Raw genomic sequence first — 17,682 nt, 5'->3', positions numbered from 1 at the left:
GTACATATTTTTTAAATAATTGAAGGAACGAATGAACGAACACAGGATATATGCTTCCTAGTACTTGATGTGTGGCAGTGTGGTACAGGGGAAGACACCAGCACTTTGAAATTAGACAGCAGGTTCAAATCTCAGCGCAGGCACTGAATAGTCAAGCAACCCTGAGCTAATCACTTACCCTCTCGGAGCCACCTGTAAAGCGGAAATGTTGCTACATATATCACCATATCATCACAACGCTCAAATGAAATAACAGGTCTATAATGGTAGGTAGCACCAATTGCCACAATAGCTGGCATTCAATAAACACCAATGAAATTCTATCCTTCTCCATTCTCTCCCCCGTTGTCACATGCAAAATACGCTGCTGAACACTGACCATTTTCCTCTGGGTAGCATAAGCACGACTTTGTAGAGCATTTTCCTGAGTTACTTTCCCCTAGCCAATGGAATGGGTGATAGTGAAGACAACTTAAAACCATGGAAGAGCTCCCAGCTACTCAGGAGGCTGAGTCAGGAGAATCGCCTGAACCCAGGAGGCAGAGGTTTCAGTGAGCCGAGATCATGCCACTGTACTCCAGCCCGGGTGACAGAGCAAGACTCCATCTCAAAATGAAAAAAGCAAACAAACAAATAAACAAAAACCATGGAAGATCACTTCCCATTGCCCTGGGGCTGGATGGCTTCCATTGTAAAGTGGTCATGGTTACTGCACGCTCTGTAAACCATGAGAGAGAAAACAGCTCATGTCATCTCTGTCACCTTGATGAGATCTGCAGTGGCAGCCCGTTGGCCTGGCTCAAGGTCCTATCCCTCGGAAGAGTTTAAAGTCTTTGCCTAGAGAGCTTATAATAAGCTCATTCTGAAAACTGCACTGTGGCTTTGCCTGTTTTTGGAAAGGGAGAGGGAAGAGGGCATGGAGGGTTTAAGCTCACCCGATTTATTAATCCTGGCCTGTGTCAATTCACCAAGTGAGGCTTGCTTCTTCGTAGATTTTAACATATGCATCCCAATCCATTAGTCTATCTTGCCCTGAAAATCTGATGCACACGTTCTAATCTCAGATATATTTTTATATCACATTAGATCAACAGCATAGGAGGAAAGCAAAACCCGGATTTAGACATAACTGAAGTGACACTGAGGAAGTGAACCTGCCAGGGCTGTTGAGTTGAATATGAGAAAATCCCAAGCCAGCTGTGCAGAGAGCAGCCCCAGTTTCTTCTTGGCTCTCCCTCTTGCTGAAAACACGAAAACCAGAAACACACACAGAATTCATAGGCTACTGGAAGCACATTTAAACAAAATAACAATAAATAAACAGGAGAAAAAATAAAACTTTTAATTAACCTGTGGATCTCTAATAAGTCAAATAGATTCCAGCTAGCATACCCGGTATAGGAAGGAATTACACCGTTTAGGTACAGATGCCACCATTTATTTTATTTTATTTTATTTTATTTGAGACGGAGTCTCACTGTCTCCCAGGCTGGAGTGCAGTGGCGCGATCTCGGCTCACTGTAAGCTCCACCTCCCAGGTTCACGCCATTCTCCTGCCTCAGCCTCCTGAGTAGCTGGGACTACAGGCGCCTGCCAGCACGCCCGGCTAATTTTCTGTATTTTTAGTAGAGACGGGGTTTTACTGTGTTACCCAGGATGGTATCGGTCTCCTGACCTCGTGATCCACCCGCCTCGGCCTCCCAAAGTGCTGGGATTACAGGCGTGAGATGCCACCATTTAAAAGATGAAGAGTCAGACTAGGAAACCAGGAGAAAGAGTTTCTGACACTGGAATCAATGCCACTGATCAGTGCCATCTGATACCGAATCAATGCCACCCTTTCCTTTTCTACAATACAGTGAGAATGCTGCCTCTATTTCTATACGGGAGTGAGAGAGGAGTCTGAAGAGATAGATGGAACTGATGAAAATTTCACAAATGCCTCAAAGCACTGCTGTCTGTAGTAAGGCTGGAGAGTGGTCCAAAGCAGTCCCAGCACACTCAGATCCTGTGGGTCCAACTGGTCTTCCCAAAAGCAGAGCTGGGGGGCTGATGATTCCCTCTGTGTTAGACAGACACGTATTGGCAGGCAGCTTGTTCCTAAGAGAATTTTGTGTCCAACGCTTTCAATCAGCACCACGGGGCTAGATGCTGGGGTGGGGATGAAGGACACTGAGACGTCACATGGTCCCCTTAAGTGAGGATCTGGGGAATCTTGTTCTATCCACACCTCTTCACCTTCACAGTTCTGTGAGTGGCTACCAAATATTGACACTGAGCCCCAAATACCACGAGCATTGGCTGGGAGTAGGAGGCTGGGCATACCACAGCGCTGGAATAATATATTCCAGAGCCACGTCAAGCAAGGTAGTTTCTATACTTTCTCTTCCTAACACCAGCAAAAAGGAATCTAGGAAATCTGGCATCTTCTAGTCTCTCATTCAGAACACTCTCCAGACCCGGTGATGGGACTTCCTGATACACATTCCACCACACACCCTTCATTCACTTTATTTTCAATCACCCAAATAAAACACCCCTCCCCCTCCCCCATTTCCAGCTGCCACAAACCCAACCACCTCAGATCTTGGAAAGATTTGATCTTTCTGCCTCCCTGAAAGGGCATTTGACAATTCTCATAATTCTAAAATTAGAAGTGGGGAAAAAAAAAAAAAAACGCAATTACCCTCATAAGGCCAAAGCTACCCCACAGAAGAAACCAGAACATTCCTACAACCAGCAATTAAACAACTAAAACCTTCCCAGACATCATGCCCCTTCTTTATTTTGCTGTTGCTGCATTAATCATCCTAACACCTTTTTAATTATGATCACAAACTGGAAGCCATGGCTTCTGATGTTATAAATACTGATTTTCCAGTTAAATTGGGCATTTGCTGTTTTATGTTTTGATAGGAAAGGGCTGTTTGAAGCCTCCTAAAATACTGCAATTAGTTTTCTCTGTTGAAACAGACAAGACATTAACAGACACATTTGCTGCTTCTCTGTAATGTGCTGGAACGTTTATGCCTAAGTGTACTTCTCTCAAGCTTTTAAAGCGTAAGGCATATTTTTTAAAGTGGAAGAAATCAATCATAATACACACATTTATTATATATCTCTGAAGTTAAGTTATTTCTAAAACTTTCCCAGGCTGTAATTTAAACCTAGAAAGCACATCCCCTCAACGGGCAGGCAACCTGTCAGGAAACAATCTTTATTCTACCTATTGGCTCTGCTAAGATGATAACATCACTTTAGCTGACAAAGGCTGTGTTTCTGTTTGACAATCGCAATTAATTACCGAAATGGAATGGAGATGGAGCCAGCCATGCAGATCTGTTTCCCAGAAAGATATAAAACAGGAGGAGAGGGAGAAAGAGAAAAAACAAAGGCGAAGGAGGTTTGCGTTTGGGGCAGCTGCACCAGTGCCGTTTAAAATGTTATGGCTGGCAGGAAAGCTGGAGTATTAATTTATTTTACCTGCACTTAACTTTCTAGTCCTCTCTTCTCCCTTTCTCTCACCACCAGCAGACGGTGGGAAAGGAGGGAGATGAACATCTCACAAAACAGAAGCTCCAATCTGTTGCGAAGGAGGCGGAGATTAGACAGGGCACGGTCTGGGGCATAAAAACTCTCAGGGCACCAACTGTCATGCAGACATTGAGGCTTCTGGTGCAAAATCAACTCCGTGCTCATTCAGTCCAGGGGGATGGAAAGTTATGGAGGTGGGAGGCATCCTTTCTTCACTAGAAAGCCAAAACGCCAGCATGATCTTTGTAACTGTTCCCTATTCATTTTGCTCTGACCTTAACACACTCAAGTTGAATTCCAGCCACGCAAATGCGTTTGAGGGTGATTTTAAGAGATTGCAGGGGACCTCAAATCCCCTTAGTCAATTTAGCCATCCTGTCTCACTCCTCAGCGTCCTCAGCCCAGAATCCCAGAATCCCGCAAGAGCCTGGGTTCGGAAACACCCAGCAGGCACGAGGGCTGGGGATTCCCAGGCTGGGAGCTGGGCAGATTCAGACAGCACCTCCTTGGATGAGGAGCGCGGGAGGCAGGGCAGGGTGACACCTCCTCTCCTCGCCCTGAAATAAAGTGATCTTTCGCTGGAGTCCAGCCCTCTCAGCCTATCCCCCTGAGCAAAGCCGCCAGGGTTTGCAGAGCCCTCGCGGGGGCTTGGGCCTCTCGGGACGGTGCCTGGATGCTCGAAGGGCGTGGAAAGCCGCGGCTTCCCCTCCGCGTCTCCCCCACGCGTCTCCACCAGCCCGCGGAGCCCAGAGTCCTACCTGTACCACTCCAACCCCTTCTCGTAGTTCCTGTCGAAGAAGTGCGGCTCTACGCCCACCGCCCGCACGTCCGGGTGTACGCGGATCGCCTCCAGCAGCGCGCGGGTCCCTCCTTTCTTGACCCCGATGATGAGCGCCTGTGGCAGCTTCTTCTCCCCATAGTCAGGGGTGCTGACGGCGCCGCCCCTCTCGCTGCTCCCGTTGGCCGCTCTCCGGCCTGCGAGATCCTCGTCGGTGGTGCTGGACTCCTGCGCTTCCCTCTCTGGCAGCGCGCTCTGAGCCGTGATCATCTCGCTGGGGGCCAGCGGGGTCCGGAGCCAGGGGTCCCGGGCGCCTCCGCCGCCGCTCGGCAGCCCCCAGCCGTCGGTCCCGGGGGCGGCGGGCTGCTCGGGGGGCTCGGGCGGCTCCCCGCGGCTCGCGTTGTCCAGCGGCGGCGGCGCGGGTGGCTGCGAGGGGGCGCCGAGGCGCACGGGGGGAGGCAGCAGAGAGGGTGGCGGCGGGCTCGGCGGGGGCTCGGCGGCGGTGCCCGGCGACTCCTGCAGCGCCAGGGGGAATTGCAGGGAGCCCGAGCCGCCCAGGAGGCTGTAGCACAGGTAGGTGACAGACAGGGACAAGGTGCACATAAAAAGCAGCTTGCGCGCCGGCGGCCCCTTAGCAGAGGCGCCGGGCGGCGGCGGCGCGGCCAGAGGTGGAGGCGGAGGCGGAGGCGGAAGAGGTGCGGGCCACCGGGCCATCGCGGCTCCCGGCTCGCGGCGGCGGCGGCGGCGGCAGCCCCCGGCGCTGCCCGGACATGGTTTCAGCCGCCGCCCCCGCCGCCGCCGCCGCCGCCGCCGCTGCCCAGCCGCCCCGGCTGCATGAAGCGACGCCGCTGCGCCCCCGGCCCTGGCCGCTGTCCCGCTGCGCCAGGGGGGAGCCCGGCCGCATGGCCCCCCGCCTCAGGCTGCCAGCCGAGTCCGGGTGGCCCCCGCACCAGTGCCCCCCCCTCAGCCTCAGGCAAGGGGACCGAGGGGGGCGCGTGGACCCGCCGGCGGCACCTGCTCCGTCTGCAGCGCCCCCGCTTCCCCGGCTCCGCTGCGGCTCCTGCTTCAGCCTCTGCCGCCGCCGCCGCGCGCTGTTGCAGCCCCGAGTTCCTTCCCCGCTGCTAACTTTCTGCCGGGAGAGAGGAGACGCGCGGAGGGGAGGAGGAGGGGGCCGGGCGCGCGCCCGGCGCCGCCGAGGGAAGGGGGGTGCGCCTCGCGCGCGCCTGCGAAGGGGGGCGCAGGAGCGGAGGCGTGCGCTAGGGCTGGGGCACCCGGGAGAGCGGAGATCATGCCCCCCAGCCCCCCAGCATACACTCACTTGGGTGTTCCCCACCCCACCTCGCGTACTCCCCTCCCTTGGGAGCTCGGGACGCCGTGTTCTCCATTCCTTTGCCCCAGTACTTTTAGAGAGGTAGAGCCCAACGCCAGCCGCCGGTGCCGCGCACCGGGAGCTGGAAGACAGCGGGTGACGAAGCTCTCGCTTCCGCTTTTCCCCTGGGACTCCAACTCAGCCCATCCCCGACCCTCCCTTCTCTCGCCCGGGATATCCTCCTGCCTCCGGCCCAGGAGTGAATCCTTCTCTACAACCGCTTTCCCATCCCAACTTCCATCTTTCCAGCCACCCCCCCCACCCCCATCTTCTCTTGAAGCTCCTGATGGGTGGAGCTTTGACACAAGCCCCCAGGTTTCCCAGCCCCAGAGCTTTTCCCGCTGTCCCATCACCAGGTGACAACACTTTCTGCTCCAAGAGATGAGGCTTAATCACTTAATCCTCGACACACTTAATCACAGGTGCACACACCTGCGCCTCTTCGGGGGCATTGCCACTAACGGAGCTCATGGTTTCCTGGACTGAAATAGTGTGGGACAATTGTCGCTCTGAACACCTAATAAGCAGAGACAAGCTGGGTTGCAGGGTGTCTGTGCATCGCCTCGCTGAAATTTTTTAAGTGTATTTTCTTTGCAGAGAGATCTCCACCCCTCACCTCCCTCTCCTGGGGGAAAATGGTAAACATCAGAAGGCTTTGGAAGATTCACAACTAGGATTTGCTTCCTGTTGCATCTTGCTCAGGGAAGTGAGGGAAATGGGAGAAAGAGGCAAAGTGATCAACTGAGGCACTCCAGCAAACTCTGCTTTCCGCAACAGGGGCTGGCTCTGCACAGAGCTCCGCCAGGTGCCTCCTGGGGGTGGCTCTAGTGAGTCCCATTTGCCCCCCAGCCACAGCTGGGTGCCTGACGGGGCTGCTTTCCCCTTGTTGGCTGTTGTGACTGGCATCTGTGATTTTGTTTGATCACGTAATAGGAAAACCAGTTGAAAGACAATGTATATAATGTCTAAATATTAACGAGATACCTAGTGCCAAAGAGAAAAAAATATATATTAATCAAATAAGATGAAGAACACGGACTTTTCCCTGAGTGAACAAAAGCTCACTGCTGCTCTCAGCTGGACACGAGTTTCCTTCACTGCAGCTTTAGTTCAGATAAAGATTATTCCTTTATAATATATTTTTTATGGTACACTGGAGACCTCTGAAATGCAGAGTCTGGTGTCCTGTAAATCATTCTGTGTAACTAGGGATGCTTTTTCAAACAGCACACAACTGCGTTACTGTAATGTCAGTGGGAAGGGGCCAACTGGAACGGAGAGAAACACAAGCACTGCCCAGCCCTTGTTGTGCTCCGAGCGGTGCTCCAAGGTGGTCGTCCAGGAAGCCTGGGTTGCGACAGATATTGCCATGTCAGCGACCAGTCTCCCTTTCAAGGCCCAGGCACTAGATGTCCGGCATATGGCCCAGGTCCTCCTTGCAGTTCCTGCCTAACGCCCAAACTTTTCTATCTCCTCTCTCAGCAATCCAAACGAATCAGCTCCATGCCCAGTTTTACTAAAGATGGCTCTCAAATTTGGAAAGGTTTTGGTAAAACGGCATCAAAACCAACAGTGGCAAATGGAGATCTGAATGTGGCCAGCACGTTGATATTAAAAAATGTAAACAGGCTGCAATAGTTTAAATTGGGGGTTTTCCCAAAAGAGAGAAAAAAAAAACCTTGGAGAGAACATTACTGTTGAAAAATCAGCAGATCCAGGACTTTGAGCCCCTCCCTCAGAGCCAAGAAGCTGCTAACACTTTAGATAGAGCGAATATGCTGACGTTTTCACAGTGTCGTATAAGTTGCCCCACACACATTTATGTCACTTGCCTTGACACTGCTAGTAGGGACATTTCTCAGTATTCCTTTTGCCTCCAATCCTCAAATAGTCACGCTTTAATAACAAACTCTTGAAAGAATAGAGCCCCTTTGGTAAAGTGTCAGGCCCACAAGTGATGGAGAGGAGGTGGGCTTTTTTGGAGAGGAACTTTGTAAATTTCACACTTAAGCAGTTGCCTATTTTTTATCTACTTTTGAGCCAGGCTTTTTCTAGGAGCAAGTCCTTGAGAAACCTACAATGAAAAGTGGCAGCTACTTACACAGGGCGAACTCGACGGCATCCAGCCATTCCTAATGGATCTGAAGACTCGATGGAAGATAGTTTTCTGTTTCCCCTGCCAACACCCACAGAATTCCTCTAACTGGTCACCTGGCCCCACTCTGCCTCATTTCTATTCATCCTAGACAACAATAGCAGATCAATGTTTCTGAGGCAATGTTTCTTAGCTCTACCAATGTCCCCTCTGACTGGAAAAACCATTATCTCACTACCTAACTAATAAACTCCAACCACTTTACCTTGGTACTCAAGGTTCCCCCTACCTTTGGTGTATCTCACAGTCCTGCCAAACCAAACGGTGCATGCTGTCCAAACACACACACTGCATTCTTCTCTTCTGTCTCCATAGTATCATATGATAACGTTCGAGCAAAGCTGTCATTTGCTAGCTAAGTGGCTTTTGGACAGGTCATTTTACCTCCCTCAGCCTAGGTTTCTGCATATATAAATAATGGATAAGACTCACCTCAAATTGTTTTTATAAAGAATTAAATTGAATTAGCTAGAATATGCAAAAATCCCTGGCTCCCTGCCCAACATGGGGAGGCTATCAATAATTATTCAAATCTAAATATTGGCCCATGCCATGCTCTGCTTCCTTTTCCTATTAAAACTTTATTCTTGAAAAATATGTGTGTACTCTTTCTTCAAAACTATCCCAGTGTATCAGCTAAAGTTCACTGTCCTAAGATGTTCTGTTTGTAGCATTTGTAATGTCAAGTCTAATGCCTTCTGGAATATTGGTAAAGTTTTAGGTTTTTTTGTTTGCTTATTTTCTATAAAATAAAATCACTGGAAGGATTCCTAGTAACTCAAATAACTAAAGGGAATTTTTAAAAATCAACAAACAGCAAAAACTGGCTTTGGAAAGGACAGTACAGTGTGTGGTGGTCATTCTGACATTTGTCCAATATTGTCCAGTCTCCTTGTGGACATCTGGTAGGGATATACTTCCCTGGCCCCTTAAAGTTAGGTGTGACTATGGGCTGCTTTGGCTACTGAAACGTGAACGGAAGTGAAGTTTGTCCCTTCCAGGCAGAAGCCTTGAGAGGCAGAAGGAGATTTGCCAGGGTCTGTTTTCCCTCCCTAGCAATTGCAGAAGAAAAGGGTTGAATACAGGGTCTTAGCTTCTGCATTAGGCCTTTTTCTTACCACTATAAATAAATACCTGAGTCTGGGTAATTTGTAAAGAGAAGAGGTTTACTTGGCTCACGGTTCTGCAGGCTGCACAGGAAGCATTATGTTGCCATCTGCTTGGCTTCCGGGAGGCCTCAGGAACTTACAATCATGGTGGAAGGTGAAAGGGCAACAGTCACATCGCATGGCCAGAGCAAGAGCAAGAGAGCAAGGCATGAGGTGATATGCACCTCAGAGAACTCACTCATTGTCACTAGAATATTACCAAGGGGGTGGTGCTAAACCATTCATGAGAAATCTGCCCCCATGATCCATTTACCTCCCACCAGGCCCCACCTCCAACACTGGGGATTACAATTCAATATGCGATTTGGGCAGAGACACACATCCAAACTATTTCAGCACCCATCTACTCAATCCCGCACATTGATTAAGGATAATACAGATCCAGCCCCTCGTGACAGGTACATGATCAAGAAATAGATCTGTGTTGTTTTCAGCTCCTGAGACTTACGGCTTGGTCATTACCACAGCACAACCTAGACTACCTGACTGATTAAAGCACACATGCTATTAATTTTCCGTGCTGTTGACCAAGATGGCTTCATTGCTCCATTATTAGAAATCCCCTTCACAAAAGTAGATAAATGAAAGATTAAAAGCCCCATCAGTTACAAAAGAAAAGTCTCCCAGAAATATAGGCAGAACTCTTGTCTCATGTATAGCAACTATATCTCCTCGGTTCATCTTTCACCTGTTGATTAAAAAGTATATCTGTAAGCTGGACATAGTGGCTGATGCCTGCAATCCCAGCACTTAAAGAAGCTGAGGTAAGAAGATCACTTGAGCCCAGTAGTTCAAGAGCAGCCTGAGCAAACTAGTGAAACCCCATCTCTACAAAAAAACAAACAAACAAATAAAAGTATCTCTACAGAAATCTGGAGGTAAGCCTCCAGATGAAGCCAACATGGTGATAAAGGACAACATTGTATACTTGTAAAAAGATTTAAAACAGAATAATAGTGGCCATGAACATATAAGACCTTACATTGAAAAGACCTTGCGCTTACATAGGAAATAGAAATTGCTTAGAGCTGAAAGCACAACAGGACAAAATCTGGTGGATAGAATTGAGCAACACTCATAGGAAAGATTATAGATTCAAATATACTTTCCCCCCAAAACAAAATTTTAAAACAAATGAGCTACATGTTCAACTCAAGAAGTTAGAAAAAGAGCAAGAGTCAGGAAGTAAGGAAATAATAAAGATAAGAGCCAAGCATATGTTTATATTTATTTGCTGTTTATTCCTTGTTATGGACTGAATTGTGCCCCCCTCTCCCTGCCTCCGAATTCAAAATGCTGAAGCCATAACCTCCAATGTGACTGTATCGGAAGACAGGGTCTTTAGGAGGTGATTAAGGTTAAATGAGGTCATACATGTAGAATCCTAATTAGATAGGACTGTAGCTGGAGAAGAAGAAATGATCTCTATTCCACTCCCTCTCTTTCTCCCTCTCCATGTGAAGACACAGTAAGAAGGTCGCCATCCGCAAGACAAAAAGAGAGCCTGTGCCGGAACTGGACCACGCTGGACACCTGATCTTGGACTTCCAGTTTTCAGAACTGTGAGAAAATAAATTTCCTAGGCCGGGCGCGGTGGCTCACGCCTGTACTCCTGGCACTTTGGGAGGCCGAGGTGGGCAGATTACGAGGTCAGGAGATCAAGAACATCCTGGCTAACACGGTGAAACCCTGTCTGTACTGAAAATACAATAAATTAGCCGGGCGTGGTGGCAAGCGCCTGAGGTCCCAGCTACTCTGGAGGCTGAGGCAGCAGAATCACTTGAACCTGAGTGGCGGAGATTGCAGTGAGCCAAGATAGTGCCACTGCACTCCAGCCTGGGGCACAGAGCAAGACTCCATGTCAAAAAAAAAAAAAGAGGAAGAAAGAAAGAAAGAGAGAGAGAAAGAAAGAAAAAGAGAGACAGAGAGAGAAAGAAAGAAAGAGAGAAAGAGAGAAGGGAAGGGAAGGGAGGGGAAGGGAGGGGCGGGGAGGGGAGGGGAGGGGAAGGGAGGGAAGGGAAGGGAAGGGAAGGGAAATTTCCTTTGTTTAGAAACGCCACCTAATCTATTATATTTTGTTATAGCAGCTTGAGATGACATTTACCTTTCATGTTTTATGTTTATTTGCATGTTTATCATATTCTTATAAGTTTTCTATTGCTTGCTTGCTATCTTATTGATTCAAAAAAGTATCTTATTATTAGAGGTATCTGGTTTTCTTTCTATCATATATCTTCCAATTATTGAATTACCAATTTGCCTTTACCAATTAACTGGTTGTAGTGTTTCTGATGACATATGTTTTTCATTATTATGTAGTCAATGTCTCAACGATGTTTCTTGTGTATTTTACCTTTGCTGGAAAAAGGCATCCCTCAAACTATGTAAATATTCATCTATACTTTCTTCTGGGACATTTTTGTTTATTGTCTACACATAAATGTTTAAACCATCTGAAATTCATATTTGTGTATAGTTTTACCAAGCTATCTAACTATTTGTTTTTTCCTAGCACTAGTTATTTCCCAATGGTTTGAAACTCCAATGTCGTAATAAACCCGTAATGTTGGAATTTTCCCATCTAGAAACATATGGGACCAATCGCCATTAATTCAAATCTTTTCTCATATTGGACCTTCTATAATTTCATTGACATAAACCCTGCACAAACCTGGAACTGGATTAGTGTTTTGACGTCTAATTCTTCTTTGTTCAGTTTTATAAATCTCTTTCTATCCTTTTGTTTCACTCATGTATTCACTCTTTCAATTGTCAGTTTTAAGCGACTAGTATATTCCTGGCCCTGAATTAGACATGGAGGATAAAGTAGTGAGACGGACAGCAAGGCCTCTGTCCTCACTAAAGTTTAATAAAATGAGACGAGTACTAACAGAGAAAATACAGTTAGGCATGGTGGCTCACGCCTGTAATCCCAGTGCTCTGGGAGGTCGAGGTGAGAAGATCCCTTGATACCGGGAATTTCAGACCAGCCTGGGCAACATAGTAAGACCACCATCTCTACAAAATATTTTAAAAATTAGCCTGGTGCAGTGGTGCACGCCTATAGTCCTAACTTATCAAGAGTTTGAGGCAGAAGGATCACTTGAGCCTGGGAGTTGGAGGCTGCAGTGAGCTATGATCATGCCATTGCATTCCAACCTGGATGACAGAGAAAGATGCTGTCTCTAAAACAAGAGAGAGAGAGAGAATACAGAATGCCAGATGCTGTGGAAGCACATTTTATTATTATTATTATTATTATATTATTATTATTATACTTTAAGTTCTAGGGTACATGTGCACAACGTGCAGGTTTGTTACATATGTATACATGTGCCATGTTGGTGTGCTGCACCCATTAACTTGTCATTTACATTAGGTATATCTCCTAATGCTATCCCTTCCTACTCCCCCAACCCCACGACAGACCCCGGTGTGTGATGTTCCCCACCCTGTGTCCAAGTGTTCTCATTGTTCAGTTCCCACCTATGAGTGAGAACATGCGGTGTTTGGTTTTCTGTCCTTGTGATAGTTTGCTCAGAATGATGATTTCCGGTTTCATCCATGTCCCTACAAAGGACATGAACTCATCTTTTTTTATGGCTGCATAGTATTCCATAGTGTATATGTGCCACATTTTCTTAATCCAGTCTATCATTGATGGACATTTGGGTTGGTTCCAAGTCTTTGCTATTGTGAATAGTGCCGCAATAAACACATGTGCATGTGTCTTTATAGCAGCATGATTTATATTCCTTTGGGTATATACCCAGTAATGGGATGGCTGGGTTAAATGGTATTTCTAGTTCTAGATCCTTGAGGAATCGCCACACTGTCTTCCACAATGGTTGAACTAGTTTACAGTCCCACCAACAGTGTAAAGGAAGCACATCATTAAAGCACCTAACCTAGAGTACAGACATGAGAGAACCCTTCACAGAGGAAGGGACATGTATGTCCATATGCAGTATAAAGAAAAAATGGGATTAAGCCAGATAAAGCAAGAAGGAGATTATTTTTAGTATGTGCAACATCCACCCATTTCACTCATTATACATACACATAGCAACTTAAATTGAAGGCAACTTCCCTAAGAGAAAACAAGTATTTGCCAAAAACAACAGCAAACATTATGACAAAACATGATGAAATATTAAAACCAAACCATTTAATGGAAGGAACAATGCACGTGTGCCTTCCAGTGTAGCTTCTATTCATCAGTCTACTGGCATCTGTGGTTAATGCAATAAGATAAGAAAACATAATAAGGACATGACAGTTGGGAAAAAATAAACAAATTATTATTTGCCAACTATATGTTTATTGGCCAAAGAAAATCTACCAACAAAAAAGCTTGGCAAAGCTGGTGAATAAAATTCAAAATACAGGTCAGGTGCAGAGGCTCACACCTATAATCCTAGCACTTTGGGAGGCTAAAGCAGGAGGATCACTTGAGGCCAGGAGTTCGAGACCAGCCTGGGCAACATTGCGAGACCCCATCTCTACTAAAACAAATTAAAAACAAAAATTTAAAACTGAAAGAGTAACCACATTTCTATATACAATCAGGATACAACTTGAAAATATAACTGTAAAAGAGTATCTTATTCAGAACTACAATCAATTCCAATAAGTACTTAGAAATAAACTTAATAAATGGCAAGCAAACTAATACTTATTTAACAACAGAAATTTATTGTCACACAGTTCTGGAAGCTAGATGTCTGAAATCAAGGTGTCAGTGTGTTATGTTGCCTCTGAGACTCTGGAGAAAATCCTTCTTTGCCTCTGCCCAGCTTCTGGTAGTGGCCAGTTCTTGGTGTTCTTGCAGCTGTGTCACTCCGGTTTCTGTTTCCGTCATCACAGGGAATTTTTCCTGTGGGTCTCTACCTTTTTCTTTCTTTCCTTCCTTCCTTCCTTCCTTCCTTCCTTCCTTCCTTCCTTTTCTCTCTCTCTCTTTCTTTCTTTCTTTCTTTTTCTTTCTTTCTTTCTTTCTTTCTTTCTTTTTCTTTCTTTCTTTCTTTCTTTCTTTTTGAGACTGAGTCTCATTCTGTCGCCCAGGCTGGAGTGCAGTGGCATTATCTAGGCTCACTGCAACCTCCACCTCCCAGGTTCATGCAATTCTCCTGCCTCAGCTTCCCAAGTAGCTGGGATTACAGGCACCCGCCTTGGTCTTCTTGTAAGGTCACCTGTCGTAGTGGGAGAGGTCATAACCTAACAACCTTATCCTAACTTGATTTCATCTACAATGACCCTATTTCTAAATAGGGTCCCACTCACAGGTACTGAAGGTTAGGCCTTCAACTTACCTTTTTGGGGGACACAATTCAACCCAGAACACATATAAAAACATACAAATATGTAAATAAATAAAACCTACACATTTATGTATGTATCATATTGATGAATTAAATATTAAGATTGTAAAAATACAATTCTCACCATTAATCAATCAGTTCCAAACAATTTCAAACAAAACCCCAGCAGAGTTGGGTGTGGTTTTGGATTGTGTATAATTTGATACATTGATTCTAAATTTCACATGGAAGTATGGAAGTAGTACTAACTGCTCTTCGAGAAAAGTCACAGAAACGACTCTCCCTCTAAGAAGGAAATGGGGTTTTAATTAACATTAAAGCAAACATTCCAATAAATTTCTTAGCCCAAAAAGTATGTTGTTTATGCAGGTGCAATGATGTAAATCTGTGTTCTGACAAAGCCGAATTTACAATCTCGTGGAATAATCAAGGAGTTTGGGGTCTTTGAGATTAAAATGAAGCTCCATATAAATGTATTCTAAGGAGGAATAAATGTAACTACATACTCTAATGTCTATTATCAGTGAGAAAAAATGAGCTATTTAATAAGGCATTAGGCAAATCATAAGCAAGAAGAGAAAATCAGTTTCCCCCTGCCCCCATAAAGAAAAGAAAATCTGGACAGATTAAATACCTAAGTATGAAAAGAAAAGCTTATGGTTGGGTGCAGTGGCTCACACCTGTAATTCCAACACTTTGGGAGACCAAAACAAGAGAATTGTTTAGGCCCAGCAGTTCAAGATCAGCCTGGGCAACACAGGGGTACCCTGTCTCTACAAAAAATAAATGGGCATGGGGGCTTGGGTCTGCAGTCCCAGCCACTTAGAAGGTTGAGGCTGCAGTGAGCCATTAATTGCAGTCCAGCCTGAGCAACAGAACAAGACCCTGTCTGAAAAGAAAATAAAAAAAAAGCTTTTTCAGTTTTGTAAGAAAACATAGGATATTATCCCTATAACATTCAGGTAGGAGTGTCATAAACAGAAAACAAAAAGCATATGTCATAGAGGAAAAGACTAACAAAGACTGAATTTGCCTATGTTTTAAATTTAATTAAAGGATGCCATTAAAAGAATGAAAGAAAAAATAACCCACAAGAATGCCTTAATATTCAGAATATATACAAAAGGGGCTGGGCATGGTGGCTCACGCCTGTAATTCCAGAACTTTGGGAAGCCAAGGCTGGCAGATCACTTGAGGTCAGGAGTTCAAGACCAGCCTGGCCAACATGGTGAAACCCCTTCTCTACTAAAAAAAAAAAAAAAAAAAAAAAAATACAAAAATTAGCCAGGCGTGGTGGTGCGTGCGTCTGTAGTCCCAGCTACTTGTGAGGCTGAGGCAGGAGAATCACTTGAACCCAGGAGGCGGAGTTTGCAGTAAGCCGAGATAGCACCACTGCACTCCAGCCTGGGGGACAGAGCAAGACTCTGTCTCAAAAAACAAGCAAACAAAAAACCAAAGCAAAGCAATATATACAAAAAAACTCCAAAGAGTAACTCGAAAATCACTAAAACAATGAAAAGGATATAAACAGGCAGTTCACCAAGGAGAAAATCTGATGGCAAATAATCATAAGAGATTATATTCAACCTCGCTATTAATCAGAATAGTGAAAATTAAAACACAGGTGATATGCCATGTCATGCTCATTAGATTGGCAAAAAGTAATGTATTTTAGCTTCAAATCTTAGCAAGAATGTAGGGGAAAATAATATCACGTATTTCTGAAGGAAATGTAAATTGGCACAACTCCTGTGGAGAAGAAATACCTGTAACAGTATCAGGTCAAAGTAAACATGGGTCATTGTATGAGCAAATACCACTTCCTGGTGTCTTCACTATAAAACACTCACTTCTAAACACAAGACATATGTAGAGTGTTGTTTTGCATAGTATAAAGGGAAATAATTGTTCCATCAGTAAGGAAATGGATTACTGCAGTTTATTCATTCATTGGAATATGATTCTGCAGTTAAAGAGAACAAACTAGTTCTAGTTCTACACATCTTTTTTTTTTTTTTTTTTTTTTTAATCACCCAAGCTGGAGTGCAGTGGCGCGATCTCGGCTCACTGCAAGCTCTGCCTCCCAGGTTTGTGCCATGCTCTGGCCTCAGCCTCCCGAGTACCTGGGACTACAGGCGCCCGCCACCACGTTGGGCTAATTTTTTTTTTTTCAGTAGAGATGGAGTTTCACCGTGTTAGCCAGGATGGTCTCAATCTCCTGACCTTGTGATCCACCTGTCTCAGCCTCCCAAAGTGCTGGGATTACAGGCATGAGCCACCGTGCCCAGCCTACATATCTTAACATGGATACAGCTCAGAAAGCTGATTGGTTAAAAATAGGTGATCACAGAAGGATACGTACAGCGTGATGCCATTTGCGTAAATTTTAAAAATGCATAAAATTATAATAGTTTGTTAATATCCTATACATACACATATGTATTCTCAGAATATTTCATATTAATTTCAGGGCATTCATACCTAGGATGAAAGATAATGGACTGGAAAAATGAAGCTGGAGGTGTAACTGCAATATTTTACTCTTTAAAAACAAAGACTTCTTTATGAGCTGAATTGTATCTCCCCAAAATTCGTATGTTGAAGTTGTAACCCCAGTATCTCAGCATGTGACCGTATTTGGAGACAGGGCCTTTGGGTGATTAAGGTAAAATGAAGTCATACGGGTGGGCCCTAATCCAATATGAATGATATCCTTGTAGAAGATCAGGATGATGGCCATCCACATACCAAGAAGAGGGACCTCAGTAGAAACCAGCCCTGCCAACACCTTGACCTCAGACTTCTGGCCTCCAGCATTGTGAGAATATATGTTTCTGTGATTTAAGCCACTTGGTCTGTGGGATTTTGTCAGGGATGCTTTAGTAAACCAATACAACATGTGAAGCAAATATGGTAAAAGGTAACATCTGTATGTTTTAGGTATTAGGACCACAAATATAGGTAACATCATATTTTTATGTGTTTAAATATGCCTATGTTAGTTAAGAAAATGGCCAGGCATGGTGGCTCACACCTGTAATCCCAGCACTTTGGGAGGCTGAAGTAGGAGTATCACTTGAGGCCAGGAGTTCAAGACCAGCCCGGGCAACATAGTGAGACCCTGTCTCCACAGAAAAATGAAAGATAAAAAAAATAAATAAATAACAAGCAGGTTCTCTAAAGACAATGGCTCAAATGCAATGAAAATGTATATTTGGTCACCTTATAGGCCAAGGTGGGCATGGCAGTTTTGTCAGAGGCCTTTGAACCAGAGCAACCCCATCTGGAATAGGGGCTGGGGAAAATGAGGCTAAGACCTACTGGGCTACATTCCCAGGAGGTTAGACAGTCTAAGTCAC

The 17,682-nt window shown here is 45.4% G+C and overlaps 1 protein-coding gene across 1 annotated transcript in view; it reads right to left on the bottom strand.

Moving 5' to 3' along the window:
• HS3ST4 (heparan sulfate-glucosamine 3-sulfotransferase 4) overlaps positions 1-5,446 on the bottom strand; it is a 441,443-nt gene extending 435,997 nt beyond the window's left edge. Inside the window, exon 1 of the mRNA XM_028841288.2 lies at positions 4,293-5,446. Within this exon, the coding sequence (XP_028697121.1) occupies positions 4,293-5,026 (734 nt within the window). The 5' untranslated portion in view covers positions 5,027-5,446. The remainder of the gene's footprint in view (positions 1-4,292) is intronic.
• Between the last annotated feature and the right edge of the window lie 12,236 nt (positions 5,447-17,682).

The sequence above is a fragment of the Macaca mulatta genome, chromosome 20 (genome assembly GCF_049350105.2).
Source record: "Macaca mulatta isolate MMU2019108-1 chromosome 20, T2T-MMU8v2.0, whole genome shotgun sequence".
NCBI classification, from domain to species: Eukaryota; Metazoa; Chordata; class Mammalia; order Primates; family Cercopithecidae; genus Macaca; species Macaca mulatta.
The sequence above is the reverse complement of the archived record's forward strand: the minus strand, read 5'-3'. Positions and strand labels throughout refer to the sequence as shown.